At 41.7% G+C, this 19,898-nt stretch overlaps 1 protein-coding gene across 1 annotated transcript in view; it reads right to left on the reverse strand.

Moving 5' to 3' along the window:
* The window catches only part of retn (retained), a 65,837-nt gene that overhangs the window by 10,517 nt on the left and 35,422 nt on the right, over positions 1 to 19,898 (reverse strand). Inside the window, 1 exon segment of the mRNA XM_018550056.1 lies at positions 13,605 to 13,677. Coding sequence (XP_018405558.1) covers positions 13,605 to 13,677 — 73 coding nt within the window.

Genomic DNA, 19,898 nt, shown 5'->3' on the forward strand with positions numbered 1-19,898 from the left:
CCCCCCCCCCTCCCTCTCTCTCGCTCTTCACCCTTTTTTTTTCTCTCCGCATCACTCGAGTTCTCACTCCGGCTCTCCGGTCGAGAGACTCGAAGATTAAGAAAGGTCCCGAGAGGAAAGAGAGGGAGCACGGTGCGGCCGCAGCCGCCGCATAGACCGCTACAATCTGGTTTATAATCTTGTTAGGATTTCGCGGAAATATTGGCGTAATTTACGATCCGTCTTAGTGAAGTTAACTGTCGGAGAGTGCCGCAATGAAACGATGAAGGCATACGAAGGGTTGCGTTCGACGGCTGCGCTTTTGTAGCAAATGCTTACGGGTCTTGTCGTGGCATTTCTTTGTGTGTCCATTCCTTTCTTTCCCTTCTTTCCACCTTTTCCTCTTTTCCTATTCTTTTTCCCTCGTCATTCGTCTTTTAGCCGTACGTGTTCTCTCTTTTCTGATTATCCATCCCTCAAACCTTCCTGTGTCGTGTTAGCCGCTTATGTATTAGAAGTCTTCAGGTATACATGCGATTTGAATACGACAGTTATCGACTCAACTTGAATCGTGAACCAAACGCACAAGATACGTAAACAAGTCGCAAATTATCAACGACAAACTTTTACGGATATGCCTTATAAGGCTGCAGCAGAACGATATTGTGTTTCTTCGCGTATTAAAACCGCGATACATCATGCGACCACAGATGCAACACCGTTGGTGGTGGGTTCCGCTATCGAGGCATCGAAATCTCTACGAGGATCCACGGTTAACGATCCCCCAAGAGCCACTTGTTGCTGGACGAATCAAATAATTGTATATCCGTCAGTCGACGAGGCATCCCCGGGGCGTCGACTAAGTTACGGGTGTGGAGCAAAATAGAGAAGCGCTTCGTGGGTGGTATCGTTGGTGCCTCTCCCAATGTCTCCTCGTCGAGCGACATAATCCGAGAAAACAAGATGGATTGAATATAAAATATTCGAGATCGATGGTCGATTACTCTCGCTAAGCGTATCAGATGCATATAAGAATATAGATACACGAGCCACGCAAGCTTAAACACAGCGGAATCAACGTACTGATCATCTACCTTCTGGCGTTTACAGAAGAACGAATCGATATAGATAGACGCGTATCATACTTCCCTTCTAAATAGCTTCTCATTTCTGTTTTTCCACGTTTGTTTATTTAACGGTTTATTTAGACCCATAGATCTAATAATCATACAGACTGCACATTCTCTGATCGGAGCATCTGTGGCTCCGTTAGAAACAATTGAATCATATCAACATCTTTTTACAACTCTATCAGCATCTCTCATCAATTCAACACCTACTTTAGAAGTTAAAAAAAGAGAGATATAGTTCAAGCTATTTTACTCTTTCTAAATTGATATAAGACAACTTGATAAAAATGCATAGTTTGCTCTTATTACGTCTATGATTTTATCACCAGATTTTCCTTCAAAGAAAATATCGATTAGGTATCTTGAAACGAGATTATAAAAGTGAATTTACTGGGATACTTGTGTAATTTCATTGATCAGCACCTAATAAATTCGCTCGCTTTTATAATCTTCCTCTGATTTTAAGATATACATATAACCGCCGACCTCCTGGACCAGACCTCGTGAGCGATGATGAAGACCGCGGTCTGGGTGGCCCCTCGGAGTAACGATGAGATCCGCGCACGCATGTGTATCGAGGTTGCGTGACGACAATAAAATCTCCAAATAATATCGCGAGCGATAAAGTGCGCTCGCTTGCGGCGTCGGCTCTACGGCTTCTTTGATAGACTTTACGACAAGCTCCGATTTGCACGCTTGCCCCGCCGTGGTACCATGTGTACGATTCGGTTGCTCAAACGAAGCCGACTTTTTAAGTCGGCGAGGATTTAAACGCGACATTCGAACACGTCGTTCGACACAATGCTTCTTACAAAGAAATTATATCAAGTGGTTTCGCGTGCCAGATGTCTGCATCTTTTTTTCTTGCCATTTGCTACGCTCGCAAATCTAAGTACGACCTTCGCCTCTTGATTAACTCGATTAAAATTAATAACGTTCATTCGCGTTCGGAATTTTCGCCGGCTCTGCTGCCGTAATTAGAATATTCGAGATGTCAGAGACAGACGGTATTGTCTTTCACGAGAGATGCTGTCTTTTCGCGGAACGTTGATTCTACGGTCGAGCTGCTCCACCACGGTCCTATGGAGGAGACGACCACGAAGAAGAAGACAGCAACGACGACGACGACGAGTCTGTCGTCGTTCCTTTGCTCGCGCATGGCTACTCCCACAGTTGCACTTACGAGAGATAAACGCGAGGGATATAGTCGAGATTACTGCCGAAGCACTTGCCAACAATGTGGCGAAGCTTTGATGTGACGTAAAATGGTGCGTTAACCGGCGCACCGTGTCTCTACAGCCGGTCGCATGTACGACTTTATTTCGACATGAGTGACGCGCGGGAAGGGCGATGATCATTCTTCGATCGGGAGGTTGTCTCGACAAAAGCGACACTATTGCACTATAGAAGCCAGATGGAAGGGCGCGCTTTAGAAGCGCTTAGTTGGCAAATTATCTCGTTGAGACGTCAACCTCTTGTCGAGGGGTCGCGTATAAAGCGATAAATCATCGCATAAAACGTCTCTTACTGAACGATGACCGCCGCAGAAATGCCGGCGATCGTAAATTAAGACCGAGTATATATATTCGAGTAATGAAAAATATCCTACGAAAGACAATCTCGATTCTATCATGTAGAAGAAACGAACGGATGATCTTTGGATGCTTGGGATGAAAGCTGGACGTATCTCTTGGAACTCGAGCACTTTCGCACCTGGAGACAGACACACGTATCGTGTAATAATGCGAAATCACACTGGAATAAGCTGTCGCGATGGTCATAAAAAGTTTAACGACTGACGATGTGCACGGCGCGTTATTATTATTCTCGTAGCATTTAGCGCGGAATAATTATCGAATCTTCCGCGAATGCGACCGTCTCGCCGCTATTCTCGGGGTTATAAAACGGCCATCCAAAGTGCGAAATCTACGCTACGTTATTGTCCGATGCCAGATATAAATCAACCTATATCGAGCGGCGAAAATAACTTTCGATTCGTACTTGTCATTCTGCCAGAATAAGAGTTTACGTCCGTCGTGCACCACGTCCACCACGACCCAAATCCCGGCCTCCACGGTACGACGGGACCTTAGTGCGGCCATTGCGACTATTGCGAGATGCGAATTCGTCAGGGGTCGTAAACTCGCTGATACGCCTTTGGGCTTTAACGACGTTAATCGCATTGGGATAAATCGTCATAAGTGGTAATGAAGTTTGTTCGTTAAACGCGTCTTGCATTACAGTCGTGCGGTGGACGCGTATTCGTTAAACTGGTATGTTCTGATGAGTTTACAATTTAAACGATTAGATGGAGATTTTTATAAACAAGAATTGAAAAACGCTGAATCGATAAAAAATACCTACGTATAGGTATTATCTTTTGTTTCAGCCGAGTTGAAGCTATTTCGTCGCGATGACAAGTCACCAATGCGGACGTACGTTGTAGGAGTAAATTTTCGCTTCTGACTCGGTCACGACTCAGGATGACTGACAATGCAATTTTGCAGGAAATTCGTCGTTCCGGATCTTCGTGTACATTTTACACATTCGTTGGCTATCATCGTTCATTCGGTGATGGCCTTTTCGTCGCGTGGCTCAACATGTCGGCGAGGTCTCAAACAAATCCGTAATAAAGATTGGCGCGTGTTTGGTATCGTTGAAAACTTAACCACGGCCACCTGGCCGCAGACACGTGTAGGCGTGTAGAAACTCGCGTAGGACGTGGCCAGGCTTTCTTTCATGAGGGAAACGAAGGGCCAATGGTACACGCATGGTTCATAAAGCCAAAGAGATTTCGTGGCTCCTTTCAGAACTACGTGAAGAAGAGAGGAAGGGACGAGGAAAGGTCGTCCTGGCGCACAGAAAGAGAGAGAGCGAGAGACGCGTAAAGGAAAGGAGAGCTGTAGGGAGGAAGCTGCGAGCGAGCAGAGGAAAGGGAGAAGCGATGCATCACGAACCCCCAGAGCGATCGGCGCTGTTGTGAAATATTAATAAGCAAATTAGTTCAGACTTAGTGCCCCTCCAATATTGAACCGCCAGAATGAAAATGGCCGTCGGCCGTCTATAACAGTCGTATTTTACTTCCCACGCTACAGCATCGCGCCGCCCGCAGAATGCGATATCCGTTCCTCGGCTCGTCCTTCTTCCGCTCGAATCATCTTGTCCTCCTTCTGCTTACCCCCTCTCGTATTACCTTCTCCCTTTCCTATCGCGAGTTACATCGCGTACAGTCTTTCATTATGTCGCATTACGTGAGGAGGTATCGTTCACAAATAACATTTATAATGCCACTCGTTACTCGATAGGTCTAATAACGTATACCCGCATGTTGTTACCGTAAAAAATTCGTTACCATCGTCAGAGCATGAAAATAACGTACGTGAACTCATTAAGAAACTCGCGCAAAGTCAAAACAACGCGTTAGTTAACCGACATTAACAATTAAAATTAAAGTCGAATTCATAATCTCGCGATTCTTACATTTAAGACAATCTGACAAGTATACAGTGTCTTGAGATGTCGCGATAGAAGCAATCATCTGCTAACCATTTGAGCCATTGGAATATTCTGACTTTTAATTCTCGCGATAATTAATGATTTAAAAATGAAAATAGCGCTCATTCGATCTAATCGAGAGCGACACGTTGAAAATTAAGTGCGCGGTCCGAGAGTCAGACCGCGGAAGATAGTGTGGAATCTCCATAAATCAATCTTTACGTTCTGGGGTAGACAATAATTTCAACTACGAGCGATGCCGACAGACACTACGGGCCGAGAAGTCGAAGCTCGTGCCGTTGGTAAACGAAAGCTGACTCTTGGGACAAGAATTCGACAATTACGTCACGAGAACGTAACGGATGATCGGCCGGGGAACGCCCGGCGTCGGGACGTCTAGAATGTGCGAACGTCATCCTGCTAAATGCTTTTCGTTCGACCGTTCACTCGCTCGTTCATTCGGCCGTCCGCCGCGTTGTGCTCGCGTGCGCACTATCTATAGCACTGAAACGTGCCGGAGAGCAGCCGGCGGCTCCCTCTCGGATGCTGGAAGCCATCCGGTCACCTGTCTGCTACTGGAAAATGTAGGTCGAACTCTCGCGCGCGCGCACGCTTGAATAACTAATTGGACAGGTGTAACGTTCTCGCGTTACTAACCATAACTATCACGTAGACACGCGCGGTAGAAATTCAATTATCCGGTTTAAAGGTCAAGCGGATTCAGAATCCTGCATTCACGTTTGCGGAGCCAATTTTTCCACACGAAAGAACATCGCTGGCTCGATTTCGATTTTCCGATACACGATCGGCGTACTCGTATATAAATGTAAGAACTTGTTAAAATGTGATTTAATTTTTCGCGTACGATTGATTGTTGAGTATTTTTTCAAACAAAACGAGTATAATCGGCTCGTGAGCGATTCGAGAGAAATGCGAAAATTCATGGAATCTTTCGAAGAATGATCCATAAAGTCTCTCTCAGCATACCAGTTTCAAGATGCACGCTCTGTCAAGGTCCGCTGCTCGAATACCATCGAATCCACATTATAATAATTAATGTCTGAAGAGTTTCGGGTCTGCTGCTGCACGAAAGCGTCATTTTTGCGTAGCCTAGCTGCAATGCCCGGAGGGCATCAATCAGCGCGGGGGTACATCATTATTCTGGGGATTCCAAATAATTAGTGATGATTGCTCGCCTCTTTAGAGAACCACGATTAAACTTATCACGAACTCTCTCTTCTGCGAAGAACAGGGCTGATTCACGTCGCGCTAGCGACATCTTAATAACATATATACATATATATTAAAGAGTAAATAATAATAGATTATATAAAAAATGTATATATCTACCTCTATCACACATTTTTGATGATTGCAATTTGTAGTGTCTATTCAGTGCACGAGAACGGCACAGGGTATAGCATATTCAATATAATTAAACTGCATATAACTTTCATAAGAATGAGCATGTAAAGATTTTTTTTAATGAAAACACCAGACATTGTAAGAAACACAGCAGTACTAACCAAGGTACATCTTTATTGATAAAAAAAATTATAAGCGATAGAAAAAACACTGAAAAAGCATTGAAAAAAATCGGGTATGTCGTATCAGAATGGAACGAAGAATTAAGAATACCATTCTTCTATGTTGCTATTTCTATTTTTTGTATTATTTCCAAGATAATATAATATATTAGCGAACCCAATTATGGCGTTAAAATGCGATAAATTATCCTTTAAATTCGATAAGAAAACTTAATCATGTAACTTCCACGAACAACGGATACGATAGTCACGAAAGGTTTATTCAGCGATGCGGCGAACAGATGAACGGTAGGGTGGTTGAATTATACTTTGTGCAACTGTTATTAAAAAATAAGAATAATTTCGGTGTAACGGCTTTCTACTGTTATTATTTAATTTACGTGAACGATGCAAAAATCACATGCGAAAATCGAACGTTTTCAATCGCTTAGTACCTAAAAGCTTAGTATACCTAAAAGCCATTTATCCGTTTCCACGATCTTTTTTGCAAATGGTATCTATAGGGATGCAAAGGGATGTACAGGATTTCTCCCGAGTAAATCCCGAGTTTAAGAACCGTCAAAAGCGGCGGGTGGGCTGCGACGGAGCGATCAACGAAAGACCTCATCGAGGAGGTCTACCGAAGGTAATCTCGAATCTATCCGCATTGGCTCCGCGGTGGCGCTTCGAAAAAAAGCATTTTGGTCGGGCTTTATGGCCGATCCGTCAGAGACGAAATCCATCACCCGCGGGAACAATGCCGACCCATCGCATCCGCTAGGACTTTATTTTGTTTTATGGAGGTATCTGAGGCCGAGTGTTTATGGACAGGGTGGATTGACTCTCTCTCTCTCTCTCTCTCCCCCTCCCTCCCCCCTCCCACCTCTTCTCTTTCCTTCCCTCCCTCCCTCTTTCTCTATCTTTCTCTCTCCGGTCATCGTTGCTCGGATGTCGACACCGGTTCGTCGATTTGCTCGACAAGGTCGTAAAGACGATAAAACGACATTGGAGCGGGTGCGAGATACAAATAGAGGTATAAACGGAGGTGTTAAAGAGGTAAGGGGAAAGAGCGGTAATCTCGCATATAACGTCCGTTTAAGCAGCGTGTGTCTATAGATTCCGTCGATTTAATCGGTCAACCTCGCGCGGTCCTCACGCGATTCTATAAGTTTTCCGTGAAAGTATCCGCTTGCCTTTTCGACCCAAGACGCGCCTTGCTTCGACGATTTTATAGGCGTCCCTTTGGACCGGTTGAAGATCGATTCTCGGTAAAGGCTGTAACGCGTATGAATTTTGATATTTATTACATAATAAAGGCCGGTCGAGAATAACGTTTCGAGTTCTTTGAAATCTATAAGATGTTAGCGATAACATTTTCCCCATACGACATCGTTCGTTGCGCTGTGTAAATCCTTTGAGTTTTCATAGCGCTAACCAACCATCCGGAGTGAGTTTCTCCGCGTATTAAAATCACGCTTTTTAAAATTAAGTTACAAGTAGTCTCCTTGTTAAAGCACAGTCAATTTTTTTTTATCGTAAATTCACGGAGAGAAGGATTTCTTAAAATTTACCCTGAAAATATAGTAATTATGGTACAATACAATAAATTTAACGATTTTTATCATGCACTTCAGTAAAATTAACCATACTTATTTCATATTTTATTGTAGTTTTTATTAATGAATGTGAGAGATTTATAATACATAAAAATTCTTCGAAATATAATGTTGTCCCACGATTACGACATTTTCAGGGTTAAGATATAATTCTTTCCGTGTTTTAGTAGATAAATTTAAATCTGTACAAAAGTTAGTGAGACGCAATTCAAATTCTATATACGATAGTAAAAATTTGTTTTTAAAAATCGTACAAGTGTGTGAGAATTTTTTCAGATTTTAATACAATCAGCCGAATAGAAAAAAAAAAATCTGCGCTAAAGTTCGAAGACCCAGGTTGCGGACGAAGGGAAGTGAAAATTTCGTACTGGTAAACGAAAGGTTAATGACTTCGGATTTAGCGCAAAAAAATTGAAACGTAAATATATATATTCGTTTTGGTGAAAAAGGATTAAATGGGATTAAACACGAGTCGAGGATCCAACGAGAAGTGGAAGCGTATATCATTTGCTTTTCGATAAACTGTCGTGCTCGAACGCGAACTGATTACAAATTTCCAATAGTGTCGGTCGTTATCTAATTTGCATCGGGAATAGTCAAGGCTATCGGTGCCAAGCGCACGGTACCGCGGGCGGGGAAGCCGCGCGCAAAAGAGAGGAGAAACTATTTTCGCGAGGGGAACGTTGCTTTCGCTGTTGCGAGGCAAAGTCAAACATTCAAACTAGTTGCAATATGCCGTGACGGCGTGCAGTTACTGAGTAACGGCATACGAACGTGCTCCTGGCACAAAATATCGAATAATAAGAAAATGGGAGGGAAAAGGGGAACGGCGAATCGTGCGTTCGTGTGTCAGCTCACTGGCGAATCACCGTCGTCTCCTTTAGTTGCACAATGGAAATATTTTCTGGCGCGCGGGGCTCGAGAGAGACTTGCCTATTCGCATGTAAGACGTGCATGCACTAAGTATGCGCGAATCCGTGTTGAACGAGGCGCATGCGAAATGAACGGAGGTACGAAAAGGTATTAAAAGTAACGGCTGCGCGGCACGATAACTATTAAGCCACAACCGTGGATTTTACTCCGGCCGGCTGCTCAATCTCATGGTGGTCCCTATACTCGCCCTCTTGTTCGATTCCCTCGAGCTCGTCTCTCTTCGTAATCTACGATATGCACGAAACTGCAAAACGCCGTGGAGCGTTTATTAACCAGAGCGTTTAAGTTCCAAAGCGCGACAAGACGCGCGACGTGTATATCGCGACCCGAGAAAGAAGAAAAAAATCGGAGGACGAGAGCGTACCTATGGAAACCTATGTAATATCTTGTGTATGCAGACGTCACGTACGCGGTGCGTGTTCACAAGTGTGTAGCGAAAAGTGTTCGTGCCGAACACGTGTTCTCCGCGTTAATGCGTTACCCGCACCGCGAGTAAAAAGGCATTTTTCTTGAACCGGCCGTAACGCGATGCAACTCCGTTCCACGCTCGCAACGCATTTTTAAACTTAACTTATACGTGCGCGATCAATTCATTCGAATGCATCCTCTCGCCGATCGACCGCTTTTTAACGTCGCGCGTTGTCGTTAAAATAAAAAAAAGACTATTACTATTTGATATTACATTCCTTTTAATTCATATTTTTCCTTTTTTCTCTCACACGTGCAGCGCGTGATGAAAATGGATCGCCTTGTGTTAGAATTCTGAATGCTTTTATTTATTAAAAGGACTTATCACAATTTTAAGAAAATCATTTTTATCGTCGGCATGTATAATGAAAATATATACGGCGTAACACCAAATTAATTCCTGTGAATATTTAATGCGAAAAAGACGTTTTCGCCTTTAATGGTCTTTTTATAATCTTTTATTCTTCGTACATATTTGCGGCTGTGCAAATATACATGAACATAATATGCGAACGAATAGCGAAGCTAAGAAGCTACAGAGAGGGAAGTAAAGATAATAACGTATTCGACGAAGAGAATGGCACTACTCGCGCGCAGTCATCTGCCGCAGTATGAATTACATCGGCGATTGAAACTCGTTCGTGGTAGAAAAAAAAAGCACGTGCGCAACCTCGGGCTGTCGGAGGTGCCGAGATTTGCATATTAAATGGGTTGGGATTTATAACGGTCGGTCTTTCGAACGGTGTTAGCAATATGTGCGATAAATAAAGAACCTTCCTCGCGCGAATCGATAACGCGCAAAGTTTAGTTTTTGCGCGAGTAAACATGAATTTCGCGCGACTGCCTTAAGACCGCGTGAGAGAGAAGAGCGGCAGAAAAGTAAAGAAAAGCTTAGCAAAACATGTATTTTGATATGACTTGACGTTTAAAATTTCTTAAAAATACGAGTATATTATATAATAATATGTTAAAACTGGTCATAACATGCGGCGCACAATGACAGCGTGTTCTAATTTACTGTAAGTAAATTTACTATACGACTGAAAAAATGAAACTTGAAGTAATCTACATTTGTATACATATATGTATACATGATATATTTTTGTCCGGTTTAAACTCTAAATTTAGAAAATATTAAAACATTATAATTAAGAATGATCCGGCGACAAGTCTAATCCCAAAGTATAACTGATATAATCAATTAATCGATTTAAATCAATTTGCGTACGTCACGACGTTCTCGCGTCTTATTCATTTCATTCAACGTTGCTCGCAAGATTGATCGAATAATCCGGCCGTCAGAAAATTTTCTGGATCGTTCGAGGGTTATACCGACCCTCCTCGAACCGGTTCTCATCGTTATTCGGCGGCAGTATCGAACTAAGTTATGTTCCGCTTGCGCGAATTTGTGCGTTCCGCGTGCCTCGTCGGCGCTTTTGATATACGAATACCTCGTCGCGGCGGGTTCGAAACGGGTGGGACACTTTGTTGCGAAATGACCTTAGTAATATCTATTACCGCGTCGGATTTAAGGGGCATTAAAAGATAAGTTCTACGAAAAGATGTTCCCGCGTGTGTTACACAAAGTATAAAATTAATATGATCCTAATATAAAATTCTCCGCAGCTTTATACGCTTTTATACGCTCTCCTTTATATTCCTCATCATCTGTTACATACACGTACAGACAGAAGAAATATAATTATCCTATCAATTAGAATGCGACCTAAATTATTCTTAGTAAAGTTGATAACTTCTAGCCGCCTTATTATTATTCCGATAAACATTGTATATATTATCGATAAATGACCCTATTATTGTGAGTGTTATCTATATAATAAGTAGCGTAGAAAAAATATAACGAAATAAAATACTGAACTTGTCTATTGGGAAATACTATGATGTATTATTTAAGAATCTTTTTAAGCTAGGCGATGACACTTTGTGGTGTTAAAATTGTGAAGAAGCTCATTTATCTTCGTTGTGCCACTGAAGGAGTTGTTCGTCTAAATAAGCATCTTCTTTTATTCGATTAAGAACCAAAATGTGGCATTTGCCTTAAATATGTATAGAATAATTAACTTATATATATATATATATACATGTGTGTTTGTATACAAACACACACACACATACATATAATTATTTCGCATTATTACTAATTTGACTGATAAAATAGAGGAAAAAAAAAGGAAAACCGATACAATTAACACACAATATAGAAAATGCCATTTTTCAGTGAAGTTGTCGCACGTGGATGAAAATATGGACTACCGCCGTCAAAAGCGATAATCGGCTAACGGCGATAATTTGTCCATGCGTTTGTATATCTAAAAAGCCGAGCGCCTAGTCGGAGTCGGAGCGATGATAGCAAACACAAATTGGTGGTGGCTGGACTAATATACCCGAATATGATGAATGGTCTTTTATATCCACGGACGTAGTAAGGTGTTATGCGTTACGTTAGTGTTGAATTATTGCGTGCGTGGGGCAGCCGCGCGTCGGCACAATAACGCAGCCCGCGGGAGGGCCTGGTCCCTCTGGGGTCCGGCTGGGTCCCTGCCCACGTCCGAGCTTTTACCCGCGAGACATCGAGATACGTGCCCGCTCGATACCTCTTTCCCCCCCACTCCTCTTTTTTCTTCCCTCGCCGCGATTTTAATCGAACCGCGTTACGAGCGAATCGAAAGATCAATCGCCATTGATCTCCTGGAGGATTTATGATCGTCTTTCTCTCTCTCTCTCTCTCTTTCGATTCGTTATTATCATTCATGAAGTATAATAACCCTCGAAACAAACGATGCTTTACGGTCGCGCATCCAATCTCATCCTCGTCTGATCGACCTCCGCTTATTCTTGCTCTTCACCATTGTCTCATTCTGTCACCTCTTAAAATTTCGATGTTAAAAATATTATGAGAGTATTTTTCAAATCCAGTACAACTGAGATTGATCAGTTCTTACGTAAGAGTCTGTCAATGTCACACGTTATCACTTTCCGTACGATCGTTTAGCACCTTTTTTTTTCGCCAGTTCTTCACCGTACCAAATTACCGTTCATAAAATAAACTGACGACGTTCGATGGAGGGACGACTGGAAAGAGACAGATATGTTGATCCAATCTATTCTAATTATCGCTAGGAAGATAGGCATAATAATAGCATCGTCTCAGACTCAAAGTTGCGCCACAAACTTCGTAGAGAAACGACAGAGGAAGAGAGAAGGAGAAAAAGAGGGAAAAGAACAGAAAGCACTGACGCATCACTGGCGGGCTTGATTGATGGACGAGTCGCCATGTTTATAATTAGAATCCGACGTTTCCGGTTCACTGTCTAACGTTTGAGCCGCGATTCGCCGCGGATCAATTTCCCTTCTGTAACCGTTGAAAAGTTTTATCGGTGACACGCCCACGTAAAACAGCGCTAAGACACGAGTAGTCGCGACTGCGCTAATTGCAGTATCTTGGAATCATTCTATAAGCTCCTACCTGCTGCGCGTGAGTGTGTGTGCGAAAGGACGTCGAGCATGCTATCGCGCGCGGAAACCCGCGCGTGAGAAAATATGCGATTTCATAGGCATAGTTGTTCCGCTTCGTTCGTCGATTCTAATTTCGGTGCTTTCGGTGCCGAGCAGATGCAACGTGTTATCGAACCTTTTAACCACGTGGACGTTTACGACGCGGTCGGACGTACCGGCTATACGAAAATCCACGTGTGCAGGAAACGAGATGCGGGTCGCGGCAGTCACGCATGTGTGTGTCTTTCTCAACGGTCGACAAATTCAAACAGTGGATCTAAACAAATTTGCGAAGTGCGTCTTCTATGAAAAAAGTCAGGTGGTCTCTCTGCTGGATTTATGCCGCCTCTGCGCTCCTTCGAACTTCTTTTGATCAAGTTTCGAATATTTCGGCGCGCATATTTCTAGAGATGCGAAACACGGTAGGAGTATAAGCGCGTGACAAAACGTATATGATGGATTATGAGTGAGTTAAATATAATTTACAGATATATACGAATGTGTAGAAATATAGAGAGCGCAGCACCCTTATAGATAAATATAATACCGGCCAAGACTTTGAAAGACAGTAATTAATTATTTATTAAAAGCACCGTTATTCGATACTTTTTTTAGTACATCGAATAAGTAATTATTATCTTTTAGTAATAATTGACCAGTATAGCTCTTTGTAAGGGCATCGCTTTTTACTTTTTAATGTGCAAATTTGCAATATATTTATGTTGTATCTGTAAAGTTGGTACGAAAGTTATTTATGATGTTACGAGTGAAAAAGTCGCCCTTAAGAATCTGCTACAAAAATGTCAAATATTCGTAATACAAACTCCATTGTTACTTGATAATTTTTTCGCAGGCATCTTGCCAAGTATCGTACATTGTTTTTATGTTAGATCGCTTTATCGAATACATCGCGGTAATTACTATTCCGTTAATAGACTTACCTCTACCCTGCATGAAAGTAAAGAGGTCGTCAAGAAATACCTTCCGTTCAGGGGTTTCATCCAGTTCGTACAACTGAAATAAAAAGAAATAAAGACAAATGAGAGTCTTGTTATAAAAAGAGAAATAATACATTTCGATGTACGGGAGCGTCTTACCACTAACGTATTAACTCTTAAAGGGACATGCGTCCCTTTTTCGATATTTACAGAAATTACATACGCATAATGATGGGACATCTTGTGCACGATAATAAGAGTACATCTTCATTACGTGCAGTACAGCATTATACGTTAAATATTACATTAAATTGAGGAGCGTACACGATAAGATCTTCTCGTGAGTTGTACGCTTAATACAATTCAATGTAATCAAGCGCGACAATCATCGTTTTTTTTTATGTCGCAAGCGTTTTTATAATCGCACAAATACTTTCCCCCTCGCAGCAATGCTCTCCCGTGCAGATCGGGAGAATAAAACGTTACCTTACGGCGTGGTAATAAAAACAGGAGTGAAACAAGTGTGCTCATAGCGACAGGCAGATTAGTTAGCTCCGATTATTAATGATTCCGTTTAACCTGCCTCATAACCCGAAACCCTCGCCGACTATATGAAAGCCAAACCCCCTTCGGGCTGGCGGCCCGTATTATCATATTTGTTATGTACGATGTGCTATATCTAATCTGAGACCTCCTAATTGCTTTTATAATATCAGCCCCGTACACCCTCGCTTTCTCTTCTCCTAGTGTCTCTCCTTATCCTCTTTTTCTCTGGCGCTTTCTACATCCCTTAAACGCTCATTCGACAAGCGGCTACGCGAGCGCTTGTTCCTTTTCCTCTTCCAATACTTTCCGCTCTCTTCGCAATTCAACTCGACTCAACTTGACTCGGCTCGACTCGCACATTCGCCGCGCGACGATAAATTCTATTCAACTAATCGTGCGGTGTTTCGCAACACTATCTCTCCCCAAGGGCGAATAATAATTAATACGATACCTTACGCTCACGCCGTCTATCCCATCTAGTTTTCCGCCTAGACTGCCCGCGGATTATGAAAGCAATCGTAAAATCAAGGTGTGTGTGTGTGTGTGTATATGTTATGCACTCGAAGATTTTAGTTGATACACACAATATACATTCGTTTAATTATACAAAGATTCCTTAGAATCCTCTTTTTTATATATTTAAAACATGTGTGTTTATTTTAATAAGAAAGCTAATTAAAAACACTATCGACATTCGAAATAACCAATCCAATTCACGGCTCTCGCATTTTATCAGCAACGATGTAATTAATGAGAGTACCGCAATGCTCGTTCGATACGATATATAGAAATGTAAAGTAATACGTCAGAGTGTATAACGCCCATGTGAAGACGTAAATGTCGACGCCTGTCATGGGAAAAAATGCTGCTCGCACGAGATGTATGGCGACAAAACGAAATATGTGCAGTATGCACGCACGACGCGCGCGTACAGCTGTGTAGAACGGGCGGTTTCTCAGCATGCAGTGGCAGGTGCCTGGCAATCGCCACCACGTGCAGTAGATCGTTAATCGAAGTTAATCGATGAAAGAGTGAAAGAGAGAAATTTACTCGTGGTACCTCGCTCAATTTTCGCGGCAACCCCTTCGCTCTCGCCCTCTTAATCTCGTTCGCCACCCTTGATGAGACGAAGCAACGAGGATCGTATCGTATATAGGAATGAAGGAACGAAGAAACGAACGGATGGACGGACAGCATTTCTCAAGGGCCATTTTGTACCACTTTCTCGTGTTTTTTCTTTGGCTACACGAGCGATGAGCTCGTTAGGGGCAGCCGGAGGGAGAGGACGAAGTAAAGGCCAAGGGAGGTGGGGACGGAGTATAGAGGCTGAGGGTTCAAGCGAGGTATATTGATTGATCTACAGTTAAGCGGACTGACGGCAGCCACGTGAGGATCAGGGGAGAAGAGCAGCTCTTTCTCTCTCTCTCTCTCTCTTTCTCTTCCTTTCGCTCGTTCGTATCCTACATGCCGCCTATGTGTACCTTACTACCGTGGTAAAATAAAGACGGGGCAACGGAATTTGCTCTCGATGATGCATGCGCCGCAGCCCCGCCCTCTCCTTCTCTCATCCACTGACGGCCAGTGAATAATAATTCCTGATACGACCGCCGGTTGATCGGACGACTTTCGTCCCAGGCAACCACGAGGAGAGCCAACTTTGCCGATGATCGATGTACGCGTGCTTAGTAACGTTAACGGACTCGAAGGTGCTGCGATTATAGCGACCGAGGTGTATACACGCATACAGTACGTTCGGCAAGAATATCCGGTAATGATCGCATTCGATGAACAGAGGTGATTCCTTGAAAATTTTAATCATCGAATTTCAATCATTTTCTCTTAACGGGGTGTGTCAAGTCTGTAAATTCGTTCGTTGTAGAAATTAACTACAAGATTTTTGCAATTTTATTTTACTGATTGCGAGTCACGATAAATGATGATCTCTACAGTCAGTTTGCAAATTCGAGTTGGTTGAAAAATATTTCGTTACGTATTAATATACGGTTGAAAGGAAGTGGGACACCTATCGCAAATATATCACGAATTGCGTTCTGCGAACGTAAAGATCGTTGAACTGATTTCTAACTATTTTTCGTTCTGGCCTCTTGACCATCGCGCGATGGATTTTACGACCTCAAGACGCGAAACGCGATAGAGGAGACGAACGTGGAGAGCAAGAAGAGGTCTCTCATCAGCACTTTGTGTGGCACACGTCCGCTAGCTTTACGAGCAACATTTATCGATGCGCGACTTTTTCTACCGCGTCAGAGATTGAGATAGTTTGCTTTCTTCCGGTCGGATAAAGAGCGTCGATAACTTTGTTTCCGTATAATGTTGCAAGTGAAATAGAAATAAATATACCTATTTACAATCTCGTATAAAAGACATTTTCTTTACTAGAAACAAAACTCTTTCGTATATTTTTACACCTATATATACAATATTATAATATTTAAAAAAATCACATCTTACGCTTCCCTGAAACGGATAACGTAAAATTTCCATATACGCGACTTGCCAAGCCTCGCTAGGAGGTGCGGAGGGAACGCCGGTGAGTAAACCTGTATCTACACTCGCCGACTTATTATCTTAATTATATAATTAACCATAGGTTCGTGTACTTTGAAAAGCTTTGCGCGGACGATATATCGTTACGTCGCACATCCGCCCCCGCGAGTGTATAGGGGGTCAACTTCCGGCCGTAAACCCTTCTTAAGGGTGCGTCTCGAACGAAACGGAAGCGGGCGCAGTCTTACGTAATGCGCTCCGACTTTTCCTTTCGAGATTCAAGATCGAGATATCGGATAAGGGCACAGAGCCTTTACGCGGGGACACAATACTCTTGTCACGCTAATGATAATGCTAAGTATTGATTTATACGTATATTGTATAATGGTAATGCTAAGTATTGATTTATATTGAGGTTAGATGAATCTTTCTTCGGGAATATCAATTCAATATTTATGACACACAAATATATTCGTTATCTATATTACGATATAATAGTAAAGGATTGATACTTCGTGAAAAATATACTTGAAAATGTTAAAAATCTACATCCTTTAGGGATTCCTTTTAATCCTACAGTACTAACAGTACTATCGCTATTAGTGATATAGTATTGTTATCGATATGTAAATTTTATGTACAAGTGAGCGAAGTCGTTAAATACGCCTATGAGTAACCATTAGGAAGTCCAAATCTACCATACTAAAAGCTAGAACAAGTGGAGATAAGCGGAGATAATTTTTAAAAAGTCTGTCAGTTATATACATATCAGTTTAGATCCTCTGGTGGTCAGTATTATAACACAGACTGTGTCTCAATTTATAAATAGTTTTGTGATGTTATAGATTTTGTTTAATTTATTCTAGAGTTAAGTGAATTGTTACGAAATAATTCTCTAACACGCCAAATCGCCCGACTATGAATTCCGCGGTAGATTCGCATGAATTACGATGAATGTACGAAACGAGATAAAAATTTTATCGCTCGTTTCCTCCGACGGTTATATTTGCTCGTTCAAAGGATTTGAGAGATCGTTAAAGCGCGAATGTAGTGTGATGTAATTACGACGATAAAATGTTTATTTTGCTAAAATTTATTTTATTATAAAATTCTTTTGATTAAACATTTTGAGGGGCGCGTATGTTATACGTACATAATCAAAAAAGATTAATATTAATATGTAAGCAAAATATTTTCAAATGCCGTAATAAAAAATTATCGCTTTAGAAGAAAAAGAAGAGTCCGCAAAACATATCTCTTTACTAAGGATTAACTACTCGTTATCTCTCGCTTTAGAATTTAGTCAAAGATTTGAAAGAATTCAAAGCATTCCTCTCGTCTCATGTAGCCACATATCCTTTGACCAATTAAGATTTTATGAACTAATATCCTATTAATCTCTATTAAAAAAGCATTCTCTCACAAATGCATTTAATCAATATTTTTTTTTGCAAATAGAATGACACTTGTAAGTCAGCAATGAAAAGTTAACTTCGAAAGACAGTGAAAATGTTCTTAAACACAAGAATGAAAATCGGAGCAAGCTTGATTCGCTGATGATAAGTGTAGGAGATATCCGGTCGACGATGGAAATGGCGAACTTTAAGTAGGGATATCAAGATCGGCGACGGGTTATATGAGCGGCCATAATAGTTGCTACCATTACCCGCTTCCAGGACATTAAAGATAGCAAAAGGCAATTATAATCATTATGACGTCGAGCGGCGCGTACAATGCCGCTGATGCGTTACGCTCCTATAAAATCTCTGTAACGTCCAGAACAACGAGTGGCCCGAGAAGCTCGGCCTTCTTCTTCTTCTTCTTCTCTCTCTCTCTCTCTCTCTCTCTCTCTCTCTCTCTCTCTCTCTCTCTCTTTCTCTCGCTACGCCCAGTAAACTCCACCCGCAAGCCGGTTATCGTACCGCATCTCGAATCGCCTCACGCTCCAAGACGCAACGCGACATGACGGCGGACACTGTCTTTAGAAAAGAATTCTTTAAAGATTCTAATAAATACGTCGATAAAAGAAGTCGCGTGAAGATAATATGAACGAGCTGGAAAACTGATAAAGAAGGTCAGTTAGTACAATAGAATCATATCATTGGCAAATTGAATGAATTTTAATCAGCCACTTAAGATAAATCTGTTTTTCTATTGTTGAGAAACATATTTCTGTATTATAATATTACATGGGATATATATTAGTGGAATTTTATCCGTTTTTGTTCGTATTTTGTTCCGCTTTGTATATTAATACATTTATATATATTAATAGAATAATAGAGAGAGAGAGATGTTAGATAATTGTAGCCTCTGGAAAATTATAAAATTCCGAGAAAATGATACAGATAAATAGCAGAGATTGATTTTAGTAAACCGTAGTTATGTATGTATCAGTAAAAATGACATTAAAATAAAAATAAGATAAAAACAATAAATGAGTAAAAATAGCGAACACGTAATCACTAGTTTTGCAGGAAACGAGAAAATACAAGACGAAAACCGATTGACACTATCCGGAGTCGCTTTCTCGAAATAAAGTGGATGGGAATCCACTTCGCGAATTCCCATTATAGGGACGAAATCAATCGGCTTTATCCCACCGATATCGTCTCGCGGGAAGAGAAAGACCCATCCGTTGTCCTTGGACAGCTCTAATCCGAATGAGGTTTCGTTCGTATCCACTCGCGTTTCTTTGAACGGATCTAGCTTCGAACGAGCTTCCGAGAGAAATCATGGACGTTTTTCCAACGATTCATCCTCACCATCTCGAAATTTTCTCCCCGTTTGTCTCTTGCTTATTCCATTAGAATTAGAAACAGCAGAATTAGATTTCCGAGAAATATCGTACTCGCGTATATAAATATATGTGCATGAAGTAATGATAAATTATTACCATCTGGACCGCGAACGAGGTCATCGATCTTACCATATAATATTCCCGTCACAAAATGAAATCGACCTATTAAAGGCTGGTGAATGGATTTTCACGGCCTCCTACGCGAGCGCTGCGAAATAAAATGAAATTGTGAAAATAATCTCAAAGAATAATCAAGACTCATTGCGACGAAAGAAGTAAGAGTTTACACGAGAGAAGGAGGTGGTATAGACTCTCCATGATGTCGGCGTCAACAAAGAAATGTAAGAAACGAAATACTCCGTGGTCCCTTTGCGTCCTCCTACGCTCTCTCTCTCTCTCTCTCTCTCTCTCTCTCTCTCTCTCTCTCTCTCTCTCTCTCTCTC

The sequence above is a fragment of the Cyphomyrmex costatus genome, unplaced genomic scaffold, assembly GCF_001594065.2.
Source record: "Cyphomyrmex costatus isolate MS0001 unplaced genomic scaffold, Ccosl1.0 scaffold928, whole genome shotgun sequence".
Classification (NCBI taxonomy): domain Eukaryota; kingdom Metazoa; phylum Arthropoda; class Insecta; order Hymenoptera; family Formicidae; genus Cyphomyrmex; species Cyphomyrmex costatus.